The sequence below is a fragment of the Cajanus cajan genome, chromosome 6 (genome assembly GCF_000230855.2).
Source record: "Cajanus cajan strain Asha chromosome 6, NIPB_CcT2T_4, whole genome shotgun sequence".
Lineage (NCBI taxonomy): Eukaryota > Viridiplantae > Streptophyta > Magnoliopsida > Fabales > Fabaceae > Cajanus > Cajanus cajan.
Window position 1 is genome coordinate 58,057,995 of NC_138522.1, and position 12,674 is coordinate 58,070,668.

The following is a 12,674-nucleotide window of genomic DNA, read 5'->3' on the forward strand; positions in this document are numbered from 1 at the left end:
TCTCTGCTTCAAACATATAACACTAATATGATATGTTGCTTAAAATAACTATTATAAACCATCTAATTCACATGACTTATTATCGGTACTTTTAAATTGAATTAGCTCATAATGTTAAGAATACAAATTAAATTAAATTAAATGTAATATTTTATAATTATTAATAAAGATATAGATACAAATATTAATGTAAAAACGTTTTTCTAAATTAAATACAATTCTGAAATACATATCAATATATATATTAAGGTAATTTTTTTTTTCGTGTCTGCTTTTTAAAAAGATAATTATATCGTTCATTATTTCAATTTTTTCTACCAAATAATGTTTTAAAGATGAAATAAAAGAAAATATAAAAAATAAATTTATTTATTATATAAAGATTATCATTAAAAAAATATTGTTCATCTCAACCTGCGAAGTTGACAGGCCTTCGTACAATCAAATGATGGGAAACCGTCGGTGATAATTTTATAATATTCTAATTTTTATATTAACACCAATAAATAAGAGTAAGAAAATACTAACATGATATATCAAAAAGATAAAATAATTGTATAGTTTTTTTTTCACCTATAATCTATAATTAATATATATATATATATGATAATTTAATTTGGGGTACACAAAATTTTAAATAATTTTATTTTTATAATAAATTTTAAACTAATCAATAATTGGTTTTTTAAAAATGATTCCTAATAGTTATAAATAATGTTGTTTAAACTGATAAATTGTGTCAGCCATCTAGATCTGCTTTAATTAGCTTGACCCCAAAATCTCTCTCTCTCTTCCTTCCTTCCTCCTGCAATCAACTCATTTGTTTCCTTTTCTTTTTATTCAGATGTTCGGGAAAATTAATATTAAATATACTTTTATCTAGCAAAGAGCCAAAGACTAATTAAAATTTCCGGTTCCGGTAGACCCATAAGCGAATGGCAAAAATATTTTGTCCCACTAAAATTTGTAACGGGAGGATAACAATACAATATCATAACAGGTAATGCTACATAATATATAAAATTACATAATACCTAATTTTTCATATGATCTTATACAATTGAAGCATTTAAATTCACTTTTGTTTAAACTTAGTATAATATTAAATAATATTACATGTACAATCATAACTTTTATAATTGTTTTTCTATCATTAATAAATATCATTTTTCATAGTAAATAAAGTGATAAAAAAGATAAATACAAAAATAATGCTGTACACTTTTTTTAATACATGTATCATTACTCTCTAAATATTATATTTTAAAAAAATTATAAAATAATTTCCAAAAAATAAAGAGACATTTGGTTTTAAGAAATAATATTATATCTACCGGAATATTATGCTTAAAAATATTACTCTCATAAATAAATTTGGTTAATATTATATAATTTTTAGAAAAGAAATTGATTAAGTAAAAAATAAAAAATAAAAGTATTGCACATTACTCATCTCATTTCAAACGTGATTGAACATTTGAGTTTTTTATTGCCCTTTTTTCACCATGGTGCACGACTAATACATATCTTTAATATTAATATTTTTATTTTTCCATCATTTTCTTATTTTTTTTAGAGTGATAGTCATCTCATCAAATTTTAACAATGTTCTCCTTATAAACAACATTTGAACCAAAGATAAGTAAAACTTTAGTAGTGAAGCCAACAACATTGCTTGCTTCTGATCACATATTCTTTCATTTGCATTTGACAATTAATATATCAATTGATTGAAATTATTAATTTGATATGAAGATTTTCTCTAATCTCCCTTTTGAGTTAATATAACTTCATCTTTAAACATAAATGATTAGTTAGTGAGTTAAATGCATAAATGTTTTCGAGTTTCTTCCATAAGGCTTTCACATTGTCTCCTTTAACATGTCAATCGTGGCTTTTTTTACTCTAGGTGTGAGGTCTTAGGGATTTTTTACCTCATCCATGTCAGACGTGAGTTAAATGACACCGAGCGTGGGTGAGACAAAGAGCTCCCTACCTTAATAGTACCAAACGTGGTTTATTTTGAAAATTCTTGTTATTTGATTCATGATATGGTGAACATGAATAGGTACGTGAATCTATTACATGTTATATGATGGTTAAATTATACTATATGCCATGTGCTGATACATAATGTTGAATCCTTATACCTTGGTGTAGTACGTTGATTAAATGGTTGAAAGTCGAGTCAAGTTTTATGTTGTTTAATTAGTTAAGTAGTTGTGTTGAAAATGTTTTGACATTAAAGTTGTATTGTGTTGATGATCTATGACCGGAGAAGAAGTTATTTTTAAAGTTGCATATCTCATTGTGAGAATATTGTGTTGTGATGCTTTAAAAACTCAGTTAATTTGTTGAAAAAACATTTTTGGGAAGTTGACTTTTAAAGTGGATATTTGAGTTTTCTTTACAACCTTAATTGATGCGGTATGTGGTTGAGGTGAGGCATACTAACTACAAGTGACCACTGTTGATCCATATGTGGACAAGGTTGAGACATACATGTATAAAGTGACCAAATTAAAATAAAGTACAAGGTTGAGGGCCAAAATCTCTAAGTACGGGAAAAGTGTGGTATTTATAGGATAGTTGACGAGTTACTCTCATAAGTGACTTAGTTATGTTAGTTAATATCGTGGTAGACTCAAACTCAAATTATTATATCCTAACAAAAATAATAGGTTTTTTTAGTTTAAGTGACGATATATGAGAAACTATGTTATGTTGTGCATTTTATCCAAATTGATTTTTGATCTAACTAGATTGAAAAAATTGAATTGTTGGTTTGGTAGAGCCAAATCACTTAAATTGCTCATTTGTATTGTAGGAGATTTCCTAGTTGAAATATGTGACGACACATATAGTTATTATATTATGCACATAATATGTTGACTGAGTTGTGTTGTTCATATACTAACTTAAATTGTGATGACGTGTTATTGTTGTGTTGCACAAGTTGAAAAATATATTGTATTGTGTTGAAAAGTTGTAAATTGATACTATGTGAAGCAAATTGAGTTGCTTATGTTTATAGTATAGTTTCTTTTACATTTAAACTATTTATATATGTTGATTTATTTTGAATATTAGTTTACTGTTGCATGTTTCTATGTGGTTGAATTACAATGATCTTACTTTCTATGAGAGCAGTGTATGAATATATTTTTCAAATGGAGTCCTTCGGAGGCCATGTTGGATGGCAGATCTAATCTTTTGGAGTTTCTTTGTGTAGTTGTATTAGTTATATATTGGATGGTTATTTAATATCTAGATTACTATATAATGTTATATACTTATATAGAAATTTTATTTCTCTAGTTGTTGTTGGAACTCTTACATGTATATATATATATATATATATATATATATATATATATATATAAATATATAGTCTCTAGTTTTCACATAGGTCTTGAATTTAATTTTAGGTAATTAGTTGTGTATGTTTTTTGTTAGTAGTTATAAATCGTTAAGTATAAGGATATATCAAATCGTTAAAATAATGATATTTTAAACTTTATTTTCTACCATATTTCTCATGTTACTATTGAAAAAACTCATCTACACACAATAGAATTACTCATAAATTTATGCACAAAATTCAAATTGTATCATCATTTTAATTTTAAAGAAGAATTAAATCCATACGAAAAAAATCTAAACAAATTGATAAAATATGTATATCATAGAGATTACAAATTCTTAGAATAATTCTTTTTACTAATAACACTATTGGTTATCCCATGCTAAGTGCTAACAACACCACTGTTTTTGGTGAATTTTTTTTTGAAATGATTCCTTCATGTGAATGCTTGACTTTTCATTTGGCATCCAGATGGAATGTATACACTTTCCGACACTAAATTTTTTTGATAGGTGAGAGATACACTAAATTATAAAATTAATGTTTTTTTTAAATCTCATATTTATTTTGCATGTATCTCTCTCCTATAAGAAAATTTGAGTACACGAGAGGGCACACGCCAATCGAAAATGGGATAAAAGCTAAATTAGTTGCTATTACGTACTCGTCTTTCCATTGCTTGTGAATATGGGTTTCGCTAAATTATTTGGAAGACAAATAATATTATATCGATACCCTTCTTTTCAAGGATGGCTTGGGTTACGTTCCTTGTTTTTCTTTATTTTTTTTTATTTTAAGAATTTCCCATCGAATAAACAAAATATGATAATGTTCTGGATATCATTTTGATTATATATTTTAATTTTAATTTTCAACGAATCCAATTCCAACACAACAAAAACTTGAGGGATGAGACTAACGGCTTACGTGTTTTTTATTCTTAAAAATAAGAAAACAAAAACTTTTTTAGTTTTCTACTTTGAATTTCCTACTACTCGTAAATTTTCTTATATTATCTCACCAAAGCATAACAATTAGAATTTAAATCTAAGTTTATTATATGCACAATGCTAAATTCAAACCCTCGTCATTAGATTTCCTATAACTAAAAACACTTTGACCATAAGAATATTTATGTGAGACAAGTTCATTAACAAAAAATATTTTAAATTTAATATGTGTATTATATAAAAAATATATTAAATACTTATTCCAAACTTGTCAGGCAATAAATTACTCATTACTTTTAAAAAAAATATTTCATACCTAGCCCAAACTTGTTTTCTATAAATATCTAAAAACAATATTTATAAAAAGTTGGAAAAAAAAAAGTGAAAGAAAGAATGAGAATGGAAAAGTGAGTTTCTTTCTTTCTGTTTTTTACATTTACATTATTACATATAAATATTCTCATATCAATGTACAAAAACTCACCTTCCACTGTAGGAATAAGTAAGACAAATATACGTATTTTATATTCCATTTTTTTTCAATACTTGTATTAAATATAAGAATATGATATTCTCAAATAATTTCACATTAATGCATTTTTATATCTTGAAACAAACACATCCTAAAAAGTCAAAATCACAACATGTTATATTTCCCAAACTCACCAGACCTAAGCCTAGTAGAGGCATGAAAAATTTTTGTTTACATGTTTTTTCAGCTTCCTTATGTATACCATATATTCACATTAGCGGAAATGATTATTATATTTGAAGTTTTTACATATTATGTAAAAAACAAATTACACATATAAACACAAATTTCAAAATTTATTATTATGGAATCTTTATTTGTATTTTTATAAAACTATCGTATGAAAAAAAATATATAAGAGGATTTCTTTCCAATTTTATAATGTTTATTTCTTTTTCTATGAATCACTTTTTTTTTTTTAAAAATAAAAATTATTATTTTATTTCAGCTACCCATTTTCACTATTATTAATTTTTTTAGTTTCGGATTAATAGGAAAGAAAGGAAATTAAAATGAAGGAGATAAGATAAAAATATATATTTTTTGTTTGAGATGAAAATTAATTATGAAAGAGAAGGAAGTTTTCTTTGTGAGACCCACAACAAAAATTCCCTTCCCCAAACTGGCATGAAATGGTGGAAAAAAAGATTTCTCTTTATTTTGTTTACTTTCTTAAAATATCATTTTTTACTTATAAAAAAATATATTTTTTGTGTATAACATATAAAAATAAAACAGTAATAAATAATTTGATGTTCAGAAAAGAAGTAATGGAGAAAAATGTTTATTTATTTTTAATTAGTAATGCTAATCAACCATTAATTCAAAGTAACATTACATTGTTTTGTTCAAATTAAAGTAAAACCGTTATCTTCTTTTTCCCAATTGTGATTAGGGCTAGCCCAAAAGAAAAAAACTGCAGACCTAAAGGGGAAAAAGGCACTCATGAGGCATATTCACAATCTGACTATAGAATGGTCCTAAGTGACCTGAGTTTGATAACCAATCCATCATAACATTTGGATTCTTTAGCTAGAACTATTACCCAATCCTGATTTAAAACAAGTTTGATCTCTACCAATAGGGTTGAAGCAATGATAGAAAGAACGGCAACTCCTATTGTCCAAAAGGAGTGACTCTTGGTACTTAGTTTAGTAAGTAGTCTACTAGTTCAACAATTACCTTCCGAATGTTAGGTTGAGATCATGGAGAAGGAAGCTATACATTTTGGAAGAGTTAACTAATTCTAATTCATCGTGACACTTCTTAAACCAAATTTATTATTGTAAAAAAAAAAATCAAATTTGTTTTGGAGACATGTTTGGGCAATTTTTCTTGTCTTGCCTATTAGTATAAGCTATCGATCATAAGTCTAAAAAAATATATATATATATATATTAGAAATACTTATTTTAAACGAAAAGCTTACGACTTCGCTGTTATTTATCATTCTCTATATATTTTTAAATTTTTTGAAACTTATATTGTAAAATTTTAAGTTCTTAAATATTAGTAGTTTAAATTTTTAACTTTATTAACGATTTTTTATTTAAAATATTAAATTTTTATATTTTGAAATTGGTTTTTTTTTTTAAAATTTGCTTATTTTTCTTCTTCTTCTCACATCTAAACTTCTTAGTGTAACAAAAAAAGATAATTAAAAGCAATTTATATTTTAGGTTTAAATATGTGTTTATTTCTCGTAAAATAAGTGAGTTTTGATTTTGATCCTTATATTTTTATTTTTATTTTTTTGTTCTTATGAAATTTAAAATTATTATTTTAGGTCATGCTATTATATAATTATTTTTAAATATATACTTAATTGTTTATCAAAAGGTTAAATGACTATCTCAATCATTATTCATGACTATTAATAATACTATGTCAGTATATGACAATTCTAAATTTTTTATAAGTTCTTAAAATAAATGTTATTTATTTATTTAAAAATTATTATTATTTACCAGGAATCAAAAATAATATTTTTTTTATTTTAAAAAGATAAAAATTGAAAAAAATATTTTACAAGGGTTAAAAATAAAATTTATTCATTTTATAATTAAGGATCAAAAATATTTTATGAGGACCATGAATAATATTTATAAATTTTAGAAGGATAAAAAATAAGAAAAAGAATTACAAGAACTAAAATTAAAATTCACTCATTTTATAAAAATTAAAAATATATTTAAACTTATATTTTATACTAGTTTAAAATAAATTGATGTTTGTATATACAGAGTACAATAACTAATAACTACCTTACTTATATTGAAGTAAGCTAGGATCAATTTTTTTAACTATAAAAATTATAATGACAATAAATTTAAGATATAATATATATATATATATATATATATATATATATATATATATATATATATATATATATATATATATATATATATATATATATATATATAAACTATCTAGACCAATTTTAGTGGTGCATTAATTTAGAAATTAATGAAGTTTTGAGTTGTTTACACGAAGTTCATTTTCACTATTGTAAAAAAAATGGCACTTAATTATATTGAATACTAAGATTCAATGGAACTACTATTAAGAAAACAAATTGATTTCTACAATCTCTACATTTTAAAAGGGATTTACATACATAAAAAATACTTATAGTAGTAGTTTATATTTTCTTGTACTCTACCTATACGTGTTGATTTTCTTTATCGCCATTATTATACTTTGGCTGCATTACTTTTCCTGAAAATAAACTCCAACACTTGTTTGGATCCTAAGCTGAAGTATAGCCTTACCTTACGTGACAATTAAGACCCCGGATTAATGCCGCAATAAATGAATATATGCTACATACTTATTTTGAATAAGTACATTAAACTGCATATAATTTCAGGTGTCGAGTTGATGTTGCTTTGGTTGATTTTCGACAATGGTAAAATAATATTTTTGATAGTTTTATTATGCAAGTAGAGATTAATTTGTAGTTATTAATTAAAAAATTAGGACATTATGTGAATATGTTAAAAAAATTGCATATAATTACTACTAATTAATTACTGGGTTTTGCTAAGTGCAGTGCAAGTATTGTGACTTCATTAGTCAAGTACATTTAACATATTTTTATTAGAATGCTTTTAATTATTTTAAAAAGTAATTTTAGTATTAAATACATTTTCTCGTTTTTAATTGATAAATGTTACTGTTTTTATTTTATTTTATTTAAAATGTTTACATTTTGCTTTCTTGATCAGTCTTCCAACACTACTTAACAATATTATATAGTGACAAATTAATTGGATGCGACGAGAAAATAGAGATGATGACTCTTAACTATATATATAGAAAAGTTTGACATATAGATGGTAAAAACAATGTCTATATATATTTGTATTAAGATAGCCTTATCAAAACGTTTATTCATAATTAGGAAGAAACTTCTCGTGAGGGTAAGTGGAAGGAGAATGTGATAATATAGGGATGGAGTAAAATCTAGAAAAACCTAGCATTTTGAAAATTTGCCTAGTTTAACGTCAATGGCATCCCCCAATAGGACCTCATACATTTGGACATATGATAAAAGAGACCTGCACAGTCTTAACGGGAAGAATTTACTTCACTGGCGTTTGATCCTTTTCCCAAGACAAAGAGATAAATGAGATCATAAATTGTAACTTAATTTAATTGGCCTTGAAAAAGGGTACCTGAAAGTGAAACTTCCCTCACTCTCTCTGTTCTATTTAGAAATGATGCTTAATTCAAGGAAGAGAGAAGCATGGATGAGCTGCATGCAATCTTTTGCAAACGTGGAACAAGCCTGGGGTGGGTGTGAATGCATGGCCCTACAACGAGAACTGTGATGGGTCCCTTAATTTATTGCTCTTTTGTTGACATGCGCGTGTCTGGATTCAACAAATTTTTAAGTTATTTCATCACTCTGAAACGCATTGAAAGCTACCAAACCCCGAGCAAAAGCCCAAAGTCTCGCAATAAACCGATAGTAACCCCTTTCTTTTCCGTAAAAAAACAAATAGTGTAACTATGATATTGCTGCCACCATGCATTTCTTTCACTCTTACTTCACGCAACTTGCTCACGCCTCCTCTTTATATATATCTCTCATGCATTTCATTTACATTCACATTCACACTCCTAGCCTCTCTCCAAAGTTCAAATCCCCATAGGAGTCAAGAATAAGATACTTTTATTAGAGACAATATGGCTGGTGCTGGTTTCGTTCCTTTCTTGTTAATGGTTCTTGTGCAATTCGTCTATGCTGGGATGAATATTACTTCAAAGCTTGCAATACAATCTGGCATGAATCCTCTTATCCTTGTTGCTTATCGACAACTCTTTGCAACTGTGTCCATTGTTCCCTTTGCTTATTGGCTTGAATGGTAATGTACATGTAACCTTTCTGGTTTTCCTTTTATTTCATTTACACAATGCATGCATGCATAGACAATGATTTTATATAGGGTTTGAAGCAGTAACACTAACTTTGAGCGTCACCGTCGATCCATTTTCTTTATGTTGATCTATTATTGTGCTATCTATCTATCTATAAATGAAGCACATGGAAAGTGTGAAAAGAAAAGTGCTAGTTGTTTTTGATTAAGTGATGGACTTTCCTTTATCACACAACAAAAATAATTAAGAAAAAGTAAGGATATTTAGCACTTGTCTTAAATAAGAAAAAAACGGGGGTTCTACTTGTTTAACTTCATCGGACTCTATCAAACTCCAATGTTTTCATTGAGTTCATATATTATCATACCTCAAACAAGATTGCATGTCTTAAAACTTACTTACGAAAAATCAAATAAAAAAGAAACTCAAATGTTTTCAGACGGTTAATGAAATACAAAAGACGCGCATGAATGAGCGGCTTCTTGAACATACAGACAATGAAACAAAGAACATGCATGAAGAAGGGGAAGAGATCATAAAGTAGTTAGTAACGAGACAAAAACCATTGTCACATGCATCCAGAGTTAATGGGAAAACTCCAAGCTTCATGTGTTTGCTCTGTGCATTTATTTGGAGTGTAGAGATCGAGCAAGAAAAAAGCAGAACGCCGACGGCATGCATGTAGGACGCGTTATGATTCTCTGGGCGTGTTACGTGCTAGCTAGTAACTTGTACCTTTAAGATAACTAGTACTAGTGCTACACGTTTCTCGGAGTTTCTGAAACCGTATATATACTTATAAGTAGAGTCGTAGACAAACTACGGAGAGTTGTGGTAACTCGTGACATGAATACGGCAGTCTCGTATTATTACGAGGAAAGTTTCGGTGGAAATTGTCAGGTTCTTGCTCACATTAACTTTATATATGAACACCCAATAGAGGAATGAAGGGAGACAAGGAAGAAAATTACCTTGATCAGTAAATGCATCATGCATAAATTTGTACTGTATTTATTACTTTTACACCTTTTAATAAGTCAACTTCATTTTTTTTCCCTTAGGAATAATCTTCCCAGGATGACAAAGCCTCTTATGTTTCGGATACTATTATCGTCCATGACAGGGTAAGCTTTGGTGTTTTCACGAAGATCATGAACTATCTCGTTTATTCTTAATCATGTTAGCATTTTAATCTCACACTTCAGTTTGAATGCAGAGTTACAGGAAATCAGGTTCTATATTTTGTGGGGCTAAAATATTCGACCGCTACAATTGCATGTGCACTGACCAATTTGCTCCCAGCTTTCACTTTTGTCCTTGCAATTCTCTTCAGGTTGGTAGCAAACAAATTAGACCGATCATTTATTTTCACAAAAAGAATATTTGTTGCTTCAGGCCTTATAAAACACACATGAATTAAGAAATATTTAATAAATATAAATTTAAATTAGTTTTTTATTTAATATTTTAAATCTCTATTATATTATCTTGTTTTGAATTTGTAAAAAAAGTGGTGAATATAAAAAAATGTCTATTAAATAAGAGTATAATTAAAAAATAATATTAATTAGACTTTGAAATTCTAAAATATCAACTGTTTTTGAGAAGAAAAAAAAGTTGGCTAAAATATCTAAAGATTTTGAGATGGAAGGAGTAATATTCAATAATATATAATGGCCAAAAAAGAAAATTAGTACATTATTTGAGCTGTTTAATTTAATTTTGATATTTGTTATGGTTAGACAAGAGAATTTGAAAATCAAGAAGAGGTCCGGGCTAGCAAAGGTATTCGGCACAATATTGTGTGTGAGTGGAGCCTTGCTTCTGTCATTTTACCATGGAAAAACCATTGGTTTAGGCCAATCAAGTATTCACTGGAAATACGCAGAGAAAATGGAAGCAAATGACTCTTCTGGTAACGCAAGCTTACTTATTGGTCCTTTAGCTTTTATTGGTAGCACCCTTGTTTGGGCAGGATGGTTCATAATTCAAGTGAGCATCATTATTACTACTACTTATCTTAATCACTTTATTAATCTCCTTATATTACAACTTAATTAGAGAATCATTATACACTTGTTTTCCCCTTTCAGACAGACATAAGCAAAAAGTATCCAGCACCCTACACGAGCACTAGCTTAATGTGTTTACTGGCGAGCTTTCAATGCGTGATCATTGCCTTGTGTTTTGACCACAGTGCCTCGGGTTGGTCATTGCACAATGCTATGAGACTTTCCTCTGCTCTTTATGCGGTACATATCATACCTTCTTCAATTGCATGTGTTTATATATTGATCACGATACGCAATTAGTTTCTATATATGTACATAAATTAACCCATGAAAGAATTAAATAAACTATTTTCATTAATAACAGTGGTAGTAAACAATAATTATTATATGCTAATGTTGTTGGTTCCAGGGAGTGATGTGCACGGCGTTAGCGTATGGCCTCATGTCGTGGACCATTGAGAGAAAGGGTCCTCTTTATGTCTCTGTATATACCCCTTTACAGCTTGTCCTCACTGCCATTTTAAGCTGGGCTTTACTTCGGGAGAAATTATACGCTGGAACGTAAGAAATCACATGCACTTTATTTACTTATAACTAAATAAACTATATGCATGTATGCTTATATATATATATGTCTTCCATATAAACCAATTACGTAATTTGACTCATAAATTTATTTGGTTTAGTGCCATAGGGTCTCTCTTGATAGTGTTGGGGCTCTATTCTGTTCTTTGGGGAAAGAGTGAAGAGAAGAAAGAGGGTGTTGAAGACTCACTTAAAGAAGCAATGAAGGATAGTGAGAAGGATCCGAAGAATGAAACGGAATTGCAATCCTATGTGCCATCCAATGGTAATCATTGAAGAAGAGAAGGGTAGGCAGATTGAGATTCATGGCAAGATGCATGCTAACATATATAAGGATTGCCAAGTTATTCAGTTGTTTCTTTTTCTTTTTTTTTTGTTCCCTAGTCAATTTGAAATCTGATCATGATCCGTGTGTAATCTTGTGTCACATTTGAAAGTGATCAACAACCATTGTCAACTTTAAATTAAGAACTCTTTGCGGTTGCAGACATATCATTTTGTTTACCGTGAATCAGTTATCCCTTTAATAAACTATGATTTAACCCCTAATCTTACCGTAAGGTAACTTTCAAAATTTCCATTTCTTTAATAAGATTCTTTTTTTTTTTCCTCAGAAAAATATAATTCGGTATAAGATTATATATATTGGAATTCAAATGTTCCCATCTCGTTATAGGTGGCTGTGAAAATAAAATGCTACTGCCACGTATAGTTGTGAGAGGCGATTTTTGGCGTTCAAGCAACAAGCCCAGTTTTTGGGTTTTATATATCAAGATAATAACAATACTAACACGACTCAATCAATGTAATGTTCCTAGACTATCTCGTCTTATCCATAGAAACAC

The 12,674-nt window shown here is 28.0% G+C and overlaps 1 protein-coding gene across 2 annotated transcripts; it reads left to right on the plus strand.

The window, feature by feature from the left end:
• Positions 1-8,936: 8,936 nt before the first annotated feature.
• On the plus strand, positions 8,937-12,319 carry LOC109795942 (WAT1-related protein At1g09380). 2 transcript variants are annotated; one of them, XM_083059089.1, is made up of 7 exons: positions 8,937-9,219; positions 10,294-10,356; positions 10,449-10,565; positions 10,975-11,224; positions 11,326-11,484; positions 11,654-11,805; positions 11,931-12,319. In XM_083059089.1, exons 1-7 carry the CDS (start codon positions 9,041-9,043, stop codon positions 12,103-12,105), a joined length of 1,095 nt encoding a protein of 364 aa, XP_082915215.1. In that variant the 5' UTR covers positions 8,937-9,040; the 3' UTR covers positions 12,106-12,319. The 2 variants fall into 2 exon arrangements, with proteins under 2 accessions (XP_082915215.1, XP_082915216.1); XM_083059090.1 differs by lacking the exon at positions 8,937-9,219 and adding an exon at positions 10,026-10,132.
• Positions 12,320-12,674: the final 355 nt, after the last annotated feature.